Source organism: Grus americana, chromosome 1, assembly GCF_028858705.1.
Source record: "Grus americana isolate bGruAme1 chromosome 1, bGruAme1.mat, whole genome shotgun sequence".
Taxonomy (NCBI): Eukaryota; Metazoa; Chordata; class Aves; order Gruiformes; family Gruidae; genus Grus; species Grus americana.
The window spans coordinates 71,039,268-71,058,611 of NC_072852.1; the positions used below are offsets into that span (position 1 = coordinate 71,039,268).

At 44.9% G+C, this 19,344-nt stretch overlaps 1 protein-coding gene across 3 annotated transcripts in view; it reads right to left on the reverse strand.

The window, feature by feature from the left end:
* The window catches only part of RERG (RAS like estrogen regulated growth inhibitor), a 119,649-nt gene extending 102,300 nt beyond the window's left edge, over positions 1-17,349 (reverse strand). The window contains exons 1-2 of one of the 3 annotated variants that reach the window (XM_054813259.1): positions 17,177-17,349; positions 15,317-15,491 (exon numbers count right to left, since the gene is read on the reverse strand). In XM_054813259.1, coding sequence (XP_054669234.1) covers positions 15,317-15,377 — 61 coding nt within the window. In that variant the 5' untranslated portion in view covers positions 15,378-15,491; positions 17,177-17,349. Of the gene's footprint in view, positions 1-15,316; positions 15,492-15,732; positions 15,849-16,926; positions 17,062-17,176 lie in introns of those variants that run through there. The other 2 variants (XM_054813258.1, XM_054813260.1) reach the window with 2 other exon arrangements.
* Between the last annotated feature and the right edge of the window lie 1,995 nt (positions 17,350-19,344).

A 19,344-nucleotide genomic window follows, 5' to 3' on the forward strand; every position in this document is an offset into this window, starting at 1 on the left:
ATCACATCACTGTTGAACAGAAAAACACTAACTGTGGGCATGTCCTTGCTGTCCCGTGATAAGAAGCCCTCTGCTAGGTGCTTGTATCTAGGAGATGAAGCCAGTAGGTTGTGGCAAGTCTGTGTTTGTGTGACTGAAAAAGCTAACGTGCTGATAGCAGGGTTTAAACCACGCAAACAGCAGGAAGAGAGTCCTTGGTCCAAGAAGTCGGGGTCTGGATTGAACTGGAGAGGTCTGGGTTGGACTTTGGCACAGCTTGGTGTCACTTACTTCGTGTCTTTGCCCAGTGCCGTCTTCAGTACGGGAAGCGTGTGCTACTGCAAGGGTCTGTTAGTGCTGTGCTATTTGCAGTCTGTTACAAGGCAGGGGTGGAAAAGCAGTCTGAACTATAACTTTTTCTGATTATGAGCTTTTGGAGAATTTGTAGGAAATGCTCCAAATTAACAATGCAAAACAATGCAGCACCTATGACTGAGGAAATAGTATGTCACGCTTCTCCTGGGGTCTATGGTTTTGCCCTTAAAATGCTTGCTTTTTAAATGGTATTTTGTCTTTCAATTCCTTATACTACTTTCTGAGAGTCTGCTAGCACTGGGTGTGGGGACACCTCCAGACTCCTGCTCTCCTTCCTGGGAACTGCCGTGGTGGGACACAATTCATGGAACGACTGACCCTGGTCTCCACAGACCTACTCCAAATCCCACAGAAATAAACACATGCTTTCCCATTGATTTCCACAGACTTTGGATTGATCTCCAGATGTCTGTCAATACTTCTTAATTGTGGAAATATTGTTATGGCAACTAAGTAAAGATGGCAATTCAGAGGAGACCTAAACCAGTATTTTTCTGAAGGGGGGAAAGAAAAGTCTTGCCGTAAAGTACTGCAGATTCTCCTGGATCAGTTCTGTTCAAGTCCCTGGAGTGGCTAAGACTGAGGAAATCTCCTCTTAATCAAGAGATTAAAAAAAAAAAAAATCCAAAACATCTACCTTTTCATCCTCTCCTCAGTGAGTGTTTGAAACCTCCACTTTCCAAATCCCCTAGAGCTGTCTCTGAATAAGGAGAGCCTCCTTTAAACTGGGACCTCCCTAGCAGATCATCACCTCTAAGGATGAGAAAGTGCAGAAGTAGTGGTACCAACAAGCAGCAATTCAGACTGTTTGAAATCAGATCTTACCTATGTATCAACCTCTTCCTGTCTGAGAGGGACACTATGTTTGTTCTGGGCACTGTACAAGGTTATTTAGTCTATCATTTTGTGGAGTATTGAATTAATAATCTTTAATTTCCCATAACTAATGTTCTTCACCTTTGCAAATAATTCAGTGAAATTTCCATCTAGTTTTGAAGAGTTGTAACTAAAGCTCACCTTTCTGTGACTTTGCTTTTTCATCTTCCGAGAGTGTTAACTTGGATTTTCTTTCTAAAACTGACTGCTTCTAGATTCCCCCCAATACGTGCAGGATATTCTCTGTGCAAGTTCTTAGTTTCTTTGCCATTGTGTTTTCAAATATTATACTCTGGTCAGAGGTAAAAATACTCATGTTAGCAAGAGTCAGCAGGAAGTGCTATATTTTTGTTCTGATCTTCATACGAATTTACAGAAGAAATTGCATCTGCATTCTGCTATTCCACATGCTCCTGTTAATTTCTATTCTTGCAGATAAGCCACTGCTGCACAAATTGTGCTGCTCATTTTAATGAGTTCAAATGCATAAAATTTGCAAGTTCTCATTAACACCCCTGTAGCATAGTCCAAACGTTGACTCAGCTAATGCAGTCAACTTAATGCCATAAAGTTATATGTATTTATTTTGTTAAACAGAAAGTTACATAAACTTGTTTGTTTCTTAAATGCTATAAAGAGATTTCACAACTGTATTATGAAAATAATTTGCCTTTATAAAATGAAGATGGGGCTCCATGTGGTTAGGTAGCATGAAGGAATGATCAGATGTATAGAATGCAAACTCTAAGAAAAAGGAGAGTTTAAGTGGCCCAGGGGAGAGGCTCATGACTACAGAAGTGATTTAGGTCAAGGGACGGGGAGGCAACTAAGCACCAGGGAAAAATTCTTAATTTAATATAATCATGGTCAACAAGATCATATTTTTCAAGACAGGCGGGGTCAGTGCAGTCATCTACTCTGACCCCCCTGCAATGAAGAACATAAAATGCTTGTCCCTGGGGAACAAAATCCTAGGGGGTTCATGAGTTACCTGAAGTTAGACAAGTTCTGCACTGCTGAGACTACTGCTAGAAAACCCTGCACTGACTCCTGAAGAGTAATAGTAGTCCATACATATGTCTTACATTACTGCCATTCAAAATTTCTCCAGGATCGTTTCATATTGAAGTATGATAGCAAAAGGCACTGGCTGTGTCATGATTTATGCAATAATGTTCTCTTTCAAATGCATGAGTTAAGGGAGCTGCTGTGACTTGGCTTCTGGAGATACAGATGGCATAAGTTCTAAAGTAAGGCGGTAAATAACACTTGTTTTACTTCATCTGTGTGCCAGAAAGCTTCAGGATGGTACAATCTCTTTTTTTAGATGTAGTGGCTATGACGTTGTGCCGAAGTAACAAAATTCCTTGATCATGTCCCAGTACTTCACCAAAGTCCTTGAGCAATATGAGGAGTTAACACATTAGTATCATTGCCTTCACTGCATGCTCCTGTCCTGAGCTAAAAGGTGTCCCAACCCATAAGGCTTTTTCAGTCCTGGTTATCCCTCATGTGAGAGGTACAGGGATAAACTGAGAGCAGAACAATCATTAGGTGTTATGCAAGAGAGAGTCCTTGCTCCCACAGTGACCTAGCAGCTCCATGCATTCATGCACTTTTCTAGCCTGTTTTTGTGGGGTTGTTTTTGAGTGTGGGGTTTGGGTGTTGGGTAGGTTTTTTTAGAATAGCTGAAAGCCAGCAGCCCAGGCACTTTGCTCACAGAAATCAAACTTGGATCTCTTGGGTCATGTACCACCACTTTTCCTGGGATGCTGGCCTTGTTCCTCAGAAAGCCTGCAATCCAACAGGCATCTAGAGAATGTCACTCCATGCTCTAAGCTTCAGGCAGATAAGTTTTTTCTAGAGGTCAATATTCAGACCTAAAAAAATGTTAAATTTGTTCTCCAAACAACATGATTAAGACCATCCATAAGACTCTTCAGAAACCGTAGAGGTGCAACTGGATTATGCCTCACAAGAGACACACGTGCAAAACTACTCTCGCTGGGTTAGTGCTCTGGGAGGCACACCGAGCATCCTATGTCGTGACTGCCCTGGAAACGTTTATTTCTGAGCTGAGCAGTGTGGGATCTGAGAGCATTTTTGCAATCAGCAGGCTCAAAGTGTTCTGAAATGTCATATGAAATACGCCTTTAGAATGTCACAGGAATGTAGAGCCCTGACTACTTAAGAGTCACCTATTAAAGTGAACAGAGAAGTCCTGGTATTGCACAATGATTTAGTACTTTTAACACATGACGATGTCAGTCTGCCCACGCTTGAAACTAAACACTTTTCTCCATCCGCTATGTTTTGTTATCCACAAAACACAAAAGCATTTTAACCTTCACCAAAAGCAACAATATTAATGGGAATGAACAGAAAATGACAGTGCACAGTCAAGTTTCAAGGTGTTTTAAGTGTTTCCCTAAGCCCTGTTTTAACTCCTGCTGTTGGTCGTTGTATTTTCCCTGCCTTTTTGAACAACACAAATGTCAGCTACCTCCTGTGCAGAAACTAGAGGTAGGACCTAAGGTGGCAACGTACTGTTTTAACTTGGCCGTGAAGGTCATTCCTTTCTGTTGAGTCCTCTGCTTCTATTTGCAGCCAGTCCCTGTCCGTGCTGCAGCACTGGGATGTGCGACAAAGTACCTCAAACTTCATGGTGTTAAAATTTTCAGTGCTTAGTAGAAAGTATCATTCAGTGAACATTTGGAAATTGAAGAAAAGCTTTAAAATGAGCCAGGCAAAATTATTTTAGGTTATTAAAAAGTCTTTTAGATTCAGACCTAATGTGAGGTGAGATGTGTGATGTTGAACACGAAATTAGTCCTAATGATACTGAAGCTTTGTTCAGCTGGGTCTAGAGACCTCCTGCAGGCAAATTATGATACTTTTCATACCTGAAAGGTACTAAAACTTAAGAAATTGCTCTAGGGTCATTCTACATTTTCCCTGGTCTGTCTCTTGCCTCATCTTCAAAGGGATGCGAAGCTAGCCTGCTCCAGAGCTTATGCTTATTGTACCATGCAGGTCAGTAACTGCCCACAATTTTACAGATCAATAGACATAATAGGTGCTATAACTGCTTAGGAAATAGACAACTTTGAGGCTTCAGCATGAAAACAAAATAGGAGAATGAAATTCTCATAGAATTTGGTGGTTTATTCTGTAGAGGGGACTAGAAAACAGAACAGGCAAAGCTCCTTTCTTAGCTCAGAATCCAATGCATCTGCCTTTTCAAGCAGGAAAGAGTGGAAATAGGAGTGGAAATAGCACATGATCTTTTCCTTGGAGCCCTAGAAGCCTGCAGAACTATACATAAGACCTGTCCAGACTATACAAATATTTCTTATAGTACAGGCTCCCAACATACACAGCATTATGTGATTTTCTACTGGTTTCCTCCATAGTGGTGCTGAATCAAAGCTCAGGTGCTTCTTTCTTGCTAGATCCTAAAGGGAAAATTAACGAAGAAAACAGTCATACTGAGTATGTTTAAAATAGAGGTAATTTGTTTTCATGAGAGAGGCTTGGTTGTTTCAGATACCAGGTTAGAAACTGCAAACAAAATCCCCAAGAAATTACCAAAGTGATATTGAGGATGCATGGTGGGGGGTGGTGAGAAATAGACTGGTTTAATTACACTGAACACTAACGAAAGAATATTCTTGCATGAGATGTACTTATTTGAGATTACCATAGGGCATGGAAGATTAATTAAAGGCAAGATCTTGATTTCTTGCCTCAGCCAGTTCTTGCTTTTATTTCAGTGAGACAGTATCAGTTATATGAGGAGGAGGGTGGTCAGCTGGTGCTTCCAGGACAGGTCTGCCTTTCCCTCTGAATGGGTCTGAACCATCCAGTCAGGTTAGTCACTTCTTTCAAGCAAAAAAAAAAAACGAGCCTGGATTGCTTTTTGCATCACTTACTTTTCGTGTCTTAACAGTACAGCTCATTAATGAATCCTTACTGCATTGATACTTAATTGAGAGAATTTTGATTTACATTTTTCACTTATCAAATCTCAAAAGCAGGGGTTTTTCTGCTCAGTTTTGATTGTTTTGTGTTTGTGGCCAACTTACGTTCACTAGTGTCTAGCTGGATTATTCACAGCCCTATGTCTAAGCCTATTTCTTTAGTCACAAAGTCATCAATAGGACACAGTATATGAATATTTGATAATTGAAATATAGTAAGCTGTGTCCTGAATAAAGTTGGCTCTTGATGCCTTCAACCCTTCTGCCTACAGGCTTTGGTGTTCTTTCAGGATTGTGTATCTTTATGGGAAAATTGCTGTGCTCCCTGTCCTTGTCACTTGATCAGCAAGGTAAACATAAATAAACAGAAGGAGTTGATATAAGGGCTGCATCTGCAGTTGCACTTGCTAGGATATGAATTACAAGAGCTCTCGATACTCCTGCTTTAGTGAATATGTTGATTCTGGTCAGGAAACAAGGCAAATCTCTCAGGTCCCTCTTGCAGCAAGGGGAAAGGTTGCGTGGGCAGAGCACTTCATGCCCCCAGCTTTGCAAAGAAGCTTGTTTGGCCAGATTTTCAGCTGGGGTAAGCAAGCACCCACTGCCAGAATGGGTAAAAGATCACATGTCACTGAATGACATCTTTCTAAATACATACATAAAAAAGGACACTCATATTCCTCTCCACTCCTCTTCAAAAATCTCCTGTGACCTACCATGCTCCATGTAGATAAAGGCCAAGTTTTCTTAACTGGAGATAAATTTCCTGAAACTTTGCCTGGCAATAGATCTAGCAGACATGGACTCGTGGGACAAACTCCTGCTGTGGATCACTATTAAATTATTTCATGTTGGAATTCGGCCTAGAGCAGAACCAGCTCCAGCGCATGTAACCACAAGCATCCAGTTGGGTTAAGCAGTGGTGCTTGGCATCACAGATTCTGCCACTGAGGCTGGTTCACGCAAGGGGTTTGTTTTGGCACTCATACTCCCATACCCCCTGTTTTTCAGAGTGTAGGGGTTTGGGGTTGTTTTTTGTGGTTGGTTTTTTCTGCTCCCCATGGGTCTAATATGGCATTCTTCTGTGACGACTCTCCAATGTATTTCTATTTATTCTGCAGTGCTATTTCAGTGAAGAAATAAATAGCCCACTCTGATTTTTTGGCTTCTACGTTCTTTCTTGCACTTTCCTGCTCCGAATGTCAGACTTGAAGTTCTCACTTGTAAAGCTCCTCAAGGGCACAGGTCAATTGCTGGGTAGGTCAGGAAAAGATCCTAGTCGACAGCTTTTGTATAACTGGCTTCCACCATTGTGGAATGGGATTTTTGTTTCCCATGACAGGCGCAGAGATGATAAGCTACTGACAAAAGCATCCCTCTAGAGCAGGGTTGTGCAACTTTATGTCAGATTATATTATAGCTATACTGAGAGTTGGATGGCAAATATAGCCGCGTGAAGGGGAGAAAGAAGGTAAAGACAAGCTCCTTTTATGGTTGTGGTCCTGTGAAATTAAGCCCTACTGGCTAAGTAGTGAAAGACAGGATTGCCAAATATGTTTCTAATGAAAATAAATGTTATTTCAATGCTTTATTTTGTTGTCAATAATTAATGGCAGTTGGAGAGGCCATAATGGTCCCGCAGGGCCTGTAGGGGCTGGGGCTCGGATGCTGGGTCACTACTGCCTGCCTGGGAGCCATCGGCAGCCCTGGCCCAGAGGAGAAGTCATGGAAAGAAGCTTTAGTAATGCCTGAGTCACAATTCCCTCGGTGACTTGAGACTATCAGGCCTTCCCTTCCTTCGCCTCAGTTTCCATATTGGCCGCTTGAGGATAGTCACAGTGGTGTGACTTGCAGGAGGGTCATGGTGGTGGCCCTTGTTCCCACAGCCCTTTGGAAAGCTAGAGTGCTGTTCAAGTGCTAAAGAAATTCCCTCCCTGGGAGAGTATATCCTGTGCACTCTCCAGTTGCATCCTTCCAGCTTGAAAACTTTTCAAGCCGCTTATCTAAACAGTTCCCACACGGTAATGCATTGCTGCCCCGGGCCTCTGCCCTTGCTTGTCTGCAGCTTCCTCTCTGCCAGTGCCTGAGCGGCAGCAACGAAGCAACCTGCGACCGTCAGGAGCTTCGTGTGCTTTCAAAACCAGGCTTGATGTTTTCAACATACTCTCTTTTTCCCATGTGCAGACTACTGTCTAACATTTCTGGAAAGGCAGCTGGAGACTCCAGCCAATTTCTATGGCATTTTAAAGCCGCACATATGTTTAATATATCTACTACTTCCTTCCCCAGGGCTTCATGCTTCTCTTGCCATTCATCTTTTCATACTGTATGCACAGTATATGAGTTATCTACAGCGTCACTACCGTAATATATGGCATTTCCCAACACCTACATGGCAAATCTGTTAGAAACCGTAACAGCTGCAGACTAACTCCAGCAGTGTGAATGTTCTACCTGGTGGGAGACAATCATAAAAAGCACTTTCCCCATTCAGAATTATAAAAAGGCAATAGAAACGGATGCATCCCCCCCTTCTCAGTTATTTTTCTGACTCTGAGAAGAAGTAGGTGTCAATGAAATTGGGGGAGCTGGTTTCATCTGAGGCAAATGGAAAGAAATGCTAGTTCAAACAGCAGTCCAGCTTGAGAGCTGGTGTGGGAGTCCCATAACTGGGGGAGCGCTCGTGGCGCTGCCCTGCAAACTGTGCGTAGAAAGGGAAGGAGGGGGTGCCTTCTCCTAAAGTTGTAACTCTGCCTCTGCAGCAGCAGGTATAATAACAGACTGTCAGTAATGCTGAGCAAACACGGACTTGGAATAAAGGCGGCAAATGGATGAGGATGCCATAGTTTCCTTGCCCACTCTGCTTTCTTGCTCCACCACAGCGTTGGGAGCGCCTGCCAGGCGTGCGGTGAGAGGGTACAAACACCTTCAGTCAACAGCAGCTAATGACAGCCCTGTAACCACAGCTCAGCTGAAGCCTGAAGCATTTTGTTCATCCTCCTACTTTAAAGCGGTGTTAGTTTTTCATATACTTACATATTTATTTTTGGGTGCTTTTGCAAGGTGTAAGGGTGGCACAAAGATAAATGCAGAAAAAGAAAGCTTTCTTGGAAAACAGAGACATAGCTTGTTTCTCCTGCTCTGCGTATGAAGCCAAAATAGGTGAATTTACCCAATTCTATGACTGAGACTAGCTATGTAAAGATATACACTGCTTCCTTTTTTAACCTGCGTGAAGCTGGCTTCACACGCTGACCATGTGGAGCAGTCAAAGCTTGGAGCGTCCTCAAAGTCCAATCCAGGGAACGGTTTCCAGGACAGTAAGAACCACTTCAGAGTGGCTGTTCTTTGCCACATCACATCATTGCTGCCAGGTCTGCTCGTCTGGAACTCATGCGCTGAGCCTTTAACGATGCACTGACCGTGTGGGCAAAGAGTAACAAAGGAGCTGGGGATGAGGAACCGAGATGGGTGGAAGCACTGAGTGAGGAGGCTGAAAAGGCAACTGTAAATGCAAAGTTTTCATGAAAAGTACAAAGCAGAAGTGATTTCACCACATGCAGAGTTTAGGGAACATGTACTAGAACTGGCAAGGGGAGAGCGAAGGCTGACAGGAGAAATGAAGCAAAAAAAAGTATATGCAAGGCAAGGGGTAGGCAGGGACTCCAGATAACAGGGAGGTAAAGAACAAGTTTGTGGAAGATTAAAAATCTTAGCATTTCTGAAAGGAACCATTAGGGTCAGCAGCCAGGGAGATACCAGTGCATTCAGTGACCCTGTGGGGAACTGCAGACTGACCAAAACACTGCAACGCTTCACAGTAAGCAGGCGGAGGATTCCTGGGACTCCACCAGGAAGCTTTTTGGTTGTCTTTTGCAATGACTACAGGAGACAGAAGTGGGAAGGATGCCTATCTTATCAAGGCAAGTGCTGCAGGGGGTGGCTGGGCACAGGCCTAAAGAAAAATCTGTGCTGCACACAGAAGTCTTGAATCCTGGCATTCATTCCCCGGTAATCAAACAGCAGGCTATATTTAGTCCAACCTAAACAGAAACAAAGAACAGCAGGACTAGTCTTAGCTCTAACAGCTGCCACCAGCTGCTCAGAGGGGATGCAGGTAGAGCCGATGTCAGATGTAGTTAAATGAGATGGAACAGGGAAGGCTGCTATGCTTGAATGAACAATGTTGGTGTTTGGTTAGAGAAATTCTGCGTTTTATTATTTCATGGTTAGCCAGAAGGAAGATCGAATGTCGAGCAAAGCATGAAATGATTTCTACACCAAGGGCAAAGCTATGGTAAACCACGGACAGGCAAATAAGCAGAGGAAAGGGAGGAGGTAACAGAAACAAGTACACCATCTTGCTACGCAGGGCAAATGCTTCTGTGTCTAGCCCAGGTAGCATAACAAGAATCAACAAATGCAGTTTTGAGAAAGCCCAAGAAAGACTGGTTGTCATGCAGCTGCTGACTACAAGCTTTTATCTGTGTGCTAATGCCAGCAGGGCTTTTCCAAGCAGCATGCTGGGGGGTGCCCACAGGTACTGCTGATCCCAGTAGAGCCCTCCACCTGGTTAATGTATGCTCCAAAACTAAACGTGTTGAGGCCACTACAACAACAGCCCCTCTCCTTGTTGGCATGGCAAGGACTCTCAGGGCCACACGTTCCTGGGTCACAGCGATTTTTTGCACTGATCCACGAACCCAGGGCTCACCCTCCGTATAGGCATCAGCATCATCCACTGGACAGGAGTGTGGAAAGGTCATGTTAAAGCAACCAGTTGCTTGCAATATTATCTGCTCTAGGGGGACTTATTTGCATGCTTGCTGGGGGAGAAACTGTCACAAAACCTCACCCAGAGTGATGTAATTAGTTACATTTCTACTACTACGTATACACATACATGCACAGTACCTTCAGTGAACCTGTACCTGGTTGATAAGTGTAAAACCAGAGGATGCAAAAAGTGGGACTGTTTAATGAGTACTTTACCAGCAAAATAGTAGGGGACAATTAATATAGAGGGTGTTGAACTTGATCACTGAATAATCACTTAAGCATCTGGTTGTCATTGCCATTCCTAAGAACAAAGGGGAAAAAAAAGCAGCTGATCTACTCCACCAGTTTAAAAAAAACCCCACAAAACAACAGAAAATCCACAGTCTCCTTCCACCCACATTTCTGGATTTCAGAGGCACCTTATTACAGTAATCCTCCCTAGATATATCAGTCGGTATAGCATGTACTTTGAAGCTTTTGTGGTAGCTTTCCCTGCCTTACTAGCAGAGCTGTGAGCTTGATGACTAATCACTCCTTAATAACTCATGTTTCCTCCCCAAAAGTCCCTGAAACTAGTGGGGGAAAGCATATGAGCAGGGATTTGTAAAGTAGAAAATCCCTTTGAAACGGGCTTCTTTCCCAGTAACCCATACATTTTTGTGAAGGGGGGGGGGGGGGACATGGGGGGCTGAATTCAGTTCTATCCCCCACATGCCCAAAACTTGCAATTGGGAAGTGATCCCTGGTAGTGGGACATATCCCCAGATTTGTTGTAGGCCTCTCTGGCTTGGCTGTTCCTTGAATTTGCTCTGTAGGAACTTTCAAATCCAAATATCTTTCTCCCAAGTATGTTCTCCCATCCTGGGTTAGAAAGGGAAAATAGCACAAGCCAACAGATGCAAATCTACGTCTACTGAGGACTTTCGCAACTGTAATGCTAAAATGACTGAAGCTGGTGAGATCTTAATTTCTGAGGTGGGACAGGCTCTTTGCAGGATGGTATTTACTGATGCCACTTTATCGATCACCCTCTTGCCCAAATGCAAGCATCTGAGCTATTGCTGGATTGAAAGGTGACAACAGCCCTGTGTCTCATGTACCTGATTGCGTAAGAAAATGATTTGCATAGCTGCCTAGAAGCAGACACATATTTACTGGGGGAAGCCTGTGGGACCTTTAGTATCTTTCATCTCCCTTAAGCACCATTAGAAACCACACGCACTTCCACGTCACATACCACAGCTGCAGCTGCACAGCCCGTCCAGACAGATGAGAACTGCATCTTGCCATGGTTGGGCGCACCATACACACTAACGCAGAAACTTGGAGAATTCAGCCTGGCACACGCACAGCAAAAAGGCAAGTTGGATAGCACATGCCGCAGCTGGACATTCTCTCTTTTTTGGCCAAAATATAAAGGCTCCTAAGCAGAGGTATTTTGAGCATTCATAGTCAACTGAGTTATGAGCTGGAAAAGCATCAGCCATGCAGTGCTATCCAGTACATGCCCTTCTTTTCTCCTCCTGGTTCATACATTTTCACTCCTCTTTAGCTTTCTGGGCACGTACTGTACTTTGTGATGACATGGAAGAACAAGGCCTTTAAGTCTTTATTAATTGTTACTACTGTATTTTTAAAAGGAGCTATTTAGGAAATTCTAACTTTTGTTACCATAGGAATGAAGCTGTAGGATTCAGCAGAAGAACAATTTAAACAGCAACGTATAAGTAATTCACTTAAACTTTAATTCTCTACTCCCTCCAAGCTCCTCTTGAACATAAAGAAAAAGACTTTAAAAGCTCACTCTCCCCCTCGGTGCTGCTTGACTCTAGCCCAAATTAGGAGGTGCAGCCCTGTTATCTATAGCAGGGCTTAGCAATGTCCCTTCCCACCCACAGAGCATCTCCTCTTCTTCCCAAGTGAAGCAGCAGCAGCAGAGTGCTCCTCGGCACAGGCAGAACTCCTCATCTGGTTTTTTTCAGCTAGTTTAAAGCAATGTTTATGCAACTTTTATACAATAAGAACCGGGTGAATGGAGGAGCATCCAGTCCACTGTACAAGAGCAGGTTGGAATGCTCGTACCTGGTGAGCTTGCCGAGAAGAAAGCTGAGCTGATTAGTGATTTACTACTCAGTGTAATTCTGAACCAACTGTTTTAATAGAGCTCTCTTATGTGCCTCTTTCTGAGTTTGTTTGCTCCTCCTTTTCTACTTGCAAGGTTTAGATCTGCATTAAGTAAAACAAAAACCCCCAAAACCAGGACAGGCGATTTGATTCACAATTCTGCTGGCTTTCTCCAGCAGGCAGGGAGGAGACAAGACAAGGAAGGAGAACAATAAAAATCCAACACTGAGACTTGCTATTTCTCCTTGTTTGTTTTGTAAACCTTCGAACCATGGAAACTCGGTAAGCAGCAAAAAAGTGGAGAAAAGTTTTGTTTTCCCTAGCTTTAACTCTCTTTTGAGATGCTATCACTATTCTGACTTCTGAACAGCGTTCTGGTTTCCCACCTCATGTTTGGGAGTCTTGGATTAATTGGAAAGGACTACTTAGTAGAACAAGGAATCTTGCACCCCATTAAACAGATGTTTAGCATTAACAACAAGATTAGGATGTTCTTCAGCTCTCAGTAACGGTAACAGTTCTATTGACTTTCATGGTGTGTGAGGGACAGCTTTAATTCTCCACATGTCCCGAAGCACACTTCTTTCTTCATAGCTGCTTTGACTCGCTGATCCAAAGTCTTGGTCAGGAACTGGAAGAGGAGCCTCTCCAGGTTATTACAATATGTGTCTGTAACTTCACAGATGCTGTCAGGTGGTGAAGCCACTTACAGATTAAGAACCTAAGGCCTGGCTGGCTCTTCCTCAGCAAACGAAGATGAGCCAAGAAAGCAAGCCAGTGACCATATTTTGGCATGGCTTTCTGGCAATTACAGTGGCCTTATTTATCACCCAACGTCTCCTTTTCATCGCACGTATCTAGCGTGCTCCAGTATTCTGCCTTGCATTCTTTCTTCTAGAGTCTGGCTTATCTTTCAGCTGTCTGGCCAAGCCCACTCTAGTAACCTATGGCCACAAGATCCTGTCTCAACAACGTATTACAAATTGGTCACAGGGAATTACATGGCTGCACTAAAAAAAGACACTATCAACACTAAGCTAGCAGGCTACTTATCCGCCAGACCCACCTATCTGGAGACTACTTTGTGTCCAGCTCTGCTTTTAGCAAAGGTGTAACAGCACTTCCACAGCTCCCACTGTTGCTACTGTTGGCAAATAGGTATTTGGAGGCGCACACACACCCCACACCCCCCTCCCTACACACACACACACACACTTATTTCTCTGGAGTTGGCCGAGCTGTTGAAATTGGATCCTTTCATGGGAACATACAAGTGGGGTTTTCACAAGCAAGCTGGAGATTCTGGGAGGCACGGTTGCTGCTCTGTCGAGGTGGCTGACGGCACTCTGTAGCCTCTCCGCCCCCGTAAATTCACCTTGTTGTGCTGCCTGCTTATTTGTGCCTTCATTTCCACACAGATTCACATGCGTGGTCACAATCAAAAAGAGGGGACCTTAGTCATATTTTATGTAATGTTTCCTTGCATCTCAAAGGGGGGAAAAAAGAAGAGAGAGAGGAGGAGGACTTTGAAGGATTAGGATGTTTTTATTGGCTTTTCATTAAAAATGATCTCCCACTCAGTTCCAGGAGAACAAGAAAACATTTTTACCATAAAATCCTAGTACAGTGAAGTCTACAACAAGAATACAACAGGTAAAAAAGGTTCTTGTTGATCCTACGCTGGTGAGGCTTTTGAACTGAGCACTTAACTGGTAGGTTTTTATTTTTTAAATACAAGCTCTGAAATTATTAGGAATATCGGGGCGAGGGGAGTCTTTTAGTGTTTCAGTTTTCCTGCAAATAATTCAACACCCTATTACACTATTTTGAATCCAGTCAAAAAGACTGGACAACCACAGAAACTGTCAACCGAATGTAAGACAAACCAAAAGGAGAACCACTGAAGCTATTTGCAAAACTTGGACAGGACAATGAAATACAAATACAAAAGAAGGGTGGGGTGAGCACAGCAGGAGAGAAAGAGCAGTTTAAACTTATCCCAGTATATTATCAGCATTCCCTCGGGTATGTTATTCAAAAGGTAGCATTTAATCTGCGTTGTCTTTGTATAAGTAGTGTAATATCTAACAACCTCTCCCTTACATACGCCTTTTTTCCTAAAGGCTGACAGAGCTACTTCTCTGACAGTCTTCTGGTAAAATACCTTCTGCGTAAATGTGCTTTTATAAACAACCCGTTCTAAAGTTAACAAAATTATAATACACTTATGGGCCAGAACCTCAGCACTTGTAATACAAAAGTAACTTTGGGGAACCAGAGCTGGTTGACAGCAGCTGAGGGTCTAGCCTAATGCTCTTACCAGTACGTCCTACCCCCTGGCTTCTCTTGTGCAGATTTCTCTAAAATAAACAGTATCTTACAATTCCTAAACTGGGACAGGAGCATGATTGGACTCAGTCTCCTTACTTCCTCATCCCTGTGGTCCAAGAACATGTTAGAGTGGTCCTGGAGCTGTCAAGTTATTGCAACACCACCAAACTACCCGAGAGAGCTCGCAACCCTCGCATCACGCTCCTTGTCTCACCAAAGGAAAGGCTGTCTGTAGAAATTGATTTTTAACATTTATGCCTCCCCCTTGTGTTTCTACCACGTGAACTCACCAGACTATGTTTATTTCTCAAAAGATCTCTCCAAATGCAAACTTTATACATCATATTTTCTTGGTTTCCTGGTAAATATGTAAATCCAAGAGAGCACTAAGAATAAAAATTCTGTGAGTTGCTGAGTCTAAAATTTCCCCCTGAAATCAACCAGAATTACAGCTATTACAGAAGTCATGCAATATTTAACAGAGGATCTGATCTTAGAGGATAGGGAGTATAATATAAATACCTTCATCTAGCACAAGCTATGAAGAGACAAATTCAATAGTACTAATTCTGTTCCAATGGAAAGAGGAATCTTGCCACTCCATGAGAAGTGGGACTGAATTGGGGGTGGGAAGTTTGTTCTTGGTGTGGTTTTTTTTTTTTTTTTTAAAGCGATAAAAGTGCTTTCATTCTGGAGAACCTGGAGAAAATAGCATATAAAACAAGACAGACAGAACTCCTGGCCTGATCCTGACCTCCCTGACAAGAATAAGGTCACAGCTGTCTTTTGTACTAAGAGTTTGTCTGCATAGAGGGAGCAAAAAGTTACCTGAATGACAAGCAGAAGGAAAAAAAAGCAGATGGCAAACATACCTGACTTGCCCACGCCAGCTCGACCAAAGATCGCCAGCTTCACTTCTGCGCTCTTCGCCATGCTGGAAGGAACAGAGTGGCTACAAATTCACTCGATTATCAAAAGTGAAGCAGAAGAACCTTTCCCAGCTCCTGTCTTCGGCTTCACCGTGTCATTGTGACGTCAATGCAGAGCCTGGGGAAGAACACCACGAGGATGGAGCTGCAAGGCGCCAGGCTCTCCCTCAACCTCCCCCTTTTTTCTTTTTTAAATAGTCATGATAATTGATGCTATGTTCCCACTTTAAACATTGCAGTAACACCACTGGCACATTTGGCAGTGTTTGTGCAAAACCTGCCTTCAGCTTTCTAGCTCTCACTGTTTGTTTCACACTGGCATTATAATATTTCAAAAAGTACTTAACAACCCAAAGTACCTGCCTCACAGCTCCGCATAAGTTCCTTATTCTTTCTTTCTCCTTCAGCTGCAATTGCTTACATTTACTGTATTTGCCTCAACTCCAGTGAATTACTTTTTTTGTAGAATGTATTTAAAAGCCACGAGCACTCACTAATAATGCCTGCAGCTAGCTGATCTTTCCTCAAGCCCTCCACTTCCACAAAGGTTTCACTTACTCAGCTGCAGTTGCTTAAAAACCTCCAAACAACTTGTACCTTGCCCATTCTGCTAAGCAGATCTGTACCCAGAAGTTCTCTAGTGCTCCTTGTTTAAGCTGCCTCAGCTCATACATAAACATTCGGCAAAGCGTGGGGTTAGAAAAAGGATGCCAGAATTTCTGGTAATACACTTTTAACGGGCCACATGGGAATGATCTATATTCACAGCTTTGCTGCATGACCTTGAGCAAGTCACCTGACACTTCATCTCCTTGATTTCTCTAACCTGCACAGTAAAAAAACCCTAACAGTACCTGTCATTGTAAAATGCTTTAAGATCTTGGGTGAAAAATGTCACCTGTGACGATGATGACCCTCAGCCCTGACTGAAACCTCAAAAATTTAGTCTGCCTTTAAAACAGCGTAGAACTTTACTTACAACTGCAACCTGATATGAAGGTTTGCCATCGTGCTAGTGTCCACTTTGGCCACAAATTCTACCAGTGACGTAGGAAGCTCTATGTTAATATTACCCGCTCTACAGCAAAACACATTTCAAACATGTTTCTTGAAATCAAAGCCTGGGGATTTTGCCTATTAAAAAAAAAAAAAGCTTGTAAAAAAGAGTAAAGACACTTTACGTAGAGAAGAGTCCCAACATCTCTGAGGTCTTTACGCTCTTGATTAATTTTGCCTAACGGTAAATATCAGACCACACTGACTTTGCATGAACAGTTAGAAAGGCAAAGTGTTCCAGGAGCCGTATCACCCAGCAGAGTGGGTGGGAGGGGGACACCGGTATTTCCTTCCCGAGGAAGCTCCCGGTCGCCTGCCAGCCAGCATCTGACCCAGCGCCGCGGGGCTGCGCGCCCGGCGAGCCCCTGCGGCACGACCGGCCGCTCCGCACCGGCACCGGCACCGGCACCGCTCCCCGCCGCCGGGCGCTCCGCACCCCCGCCCGCCCCTCGCCGGCAGGTATGTTTTATATTTATATGTAGATATTGATTCATTACCGCCTGCCCCGTAACTTCGGGTGGGCTCCGCTCCCCGGCTGGGTCCCGGCAGGTGCTGCCCGCCTGGCGCAGAGCGGCTCCCGCGGCTGCGGGCACCGCCGCTCCCCTGCACGCCCGGTTCCGCGCGCAGCCGGCACCGTGCCCCCCGCGCCGCATTTTCCCACTCACGCTCCTCCCCACGGTACCCAGCTCCTCCCTTCTCCCCGCACCCGCGGAGAAGCTCCGCGCCGCGCACCCCCCCGGCGCTCACCTCTTTGCGAGCAGCGCGGAGGGGCCGCGCACGGCGGTGCCCGGCCTTGCGGCGCTCAGCGAGGGAGGAGCGGCCCGGCCCCGGGCGCGCCCGCGCTCCCGCCGGTGGCAGCGGCGCGGCCGCACAATGCGGAGAGGCCGCCCGCCCCTCCGTCCGTCCGTCCGTCCGCCCGCCCGCCGGCGGCTCCCGCAGCGCCCGCCGCTGCTGCGCGGCACTGCGGCGCCCCCTGCGGGCCGCCGGGCGCAGCACGCTCGCCCGCCCCGGCGCGGTGCGGTGCGGTGGGTGCCGGGCGCGGGGCCGCTGCGCTCCGCCGGGCCCGGCAGGCGGGGAGCGGCGGGGGGCGCCGGGCGGGACACGGAGGGCGGGCGAGGTGGCGCCGTCCCCTCGCTGTCGATTCCTGCTGGCGTTACCCCGTGCCCGGCGTGCTCTCCGGGAGGAGCGAGCTCAGCCCTGTAATTCGCGTGTTTGACGGTAACGCGGCCTTTAATTATGTGGGACAATGGCTCTTGTTCACATGCATAAATTTTGACTAAGTGCTTGCTAGCGGGTCCGGCCAAGTCTGCTCCGCAGCTTAATTGAGCATCTCAAGTACTCTCTTCCTTCCCTCTCATTTGCGTAGTGCTGCTCCCCAGTACCACCCCGTGTAGCTCCGAGTAGTCAGACAGTCTCTCCCTGTCCTGACAAGCCTAACAGCAAAGCGACAGTAAGGTCGCTGTTTCATCAGACCGCTTTCCAATAGCGCCAACTTTTTACACAGCGCTCTTCCTCCCTACATCCCAGCATGGCTTATGGTAAAGGAAAGCACTATTATTTCAATTTGCAAGTGGAGAAAATGAACCGTGTAATTACATCAGTCCATCCAAGAGACTAGCATTTGAGCCAGGGATCAAGTTCTGAACTGATAGGACCAAATTCACCGGACAACTCTTACTTCCTTGTTTATTAAACTATCTGGTAATGTAAAGATACATTAGTAACAGATGTGAACCAGAGCTGGAAAGCACTTAGAGTTCGGTAGATGTTCCTTCTCTGTTTCTGTTCCAGCCCAGAACTGAATGAGATGCGAGTAAAAGAAATAGCTCTCCCATCACTGTCCTTCTTGATGCAAAATTAAATAAAAGTTGGATTGGAAAACATTTTCCATGATCCAAGTCTGTCTACAAAGCACGATAAGTGTTTAGGGGGCAGGGCGGCGGTCCTGAGGAGAAATGAGCACCTACTACTCCCTACAAGCTGTGCCAGCTGCAGACACTCAGGAGCAGCTCCTAAAATAGTTGTACCGCATATCATTCAAAGGCAAAAAAAAAGTTAAAAGGCAGATGTGAAAGCAGTAGTGTGGTTTATGCTTTACTTGTTAAAAATAAATGCTGAGGCTTTAAGCCTTCACTCTCTGTTTGGTTTACATAATTTAGAGGGATTAGCTTTTTCCATTCTCCTAAGAGAGCAACTGGTGAGTGTCTATTTTGCATCTGGGGAAATGTGTGTTAGTCTCGAGGCCTGACATTTGTTTTGTGTCTTTGGAATTCACCCTGCATGGGGCTGTCAAATTAAATACGATAACTGGCTTTTCCAAAGCAGCAGATAATTTATTGGTCATTAAAAATCCCAGTCACTGTGCAGTCTGCTTGCGCTGAAGTCTCTTATTGGTGCCAGGGCACGAGAAATTAGTAAATACTAATCGTGAACACAGGCAAAGGTTTCAGATGGTTGAGACCCATAAGGCTGGTCCAGGGCCACTTCAGTTGCTGTTTGCTTTCTCTGTACCACTGAGCTTCTCATACATAATGTTGATGGGTTTGGTGGGGTTTTTTCTACCCAAAATGGGTTTTGAAAGCCTTAGGTTTTAGTCCTATGGACCAAGGACCACTTTACTTTGTCAAAAGCAATGGTTTGTTGGTAGTTGTGGCTGACATGGTGTATTTTCTCACCAGCTTTGCCACTTGTGCTGATCCTAAAATGTGCTCATGGGTGTTATCCTGGCATGGGAAATGAGATCAAGGTTTTCCCCTGTGAAGACCATCATGTGACTGACTGCCTGAATGATGGGGCAGGTTTCTTTTCTGCCCTTCCATCTTATGAAAATTTGGGAGAAGGGAAGCAAAGCTGAAGGTATCTGGGGTCTGATCCTAGATGGTCTGTGTGCTCTCAGTCTGAAGTTTGCCTGATCC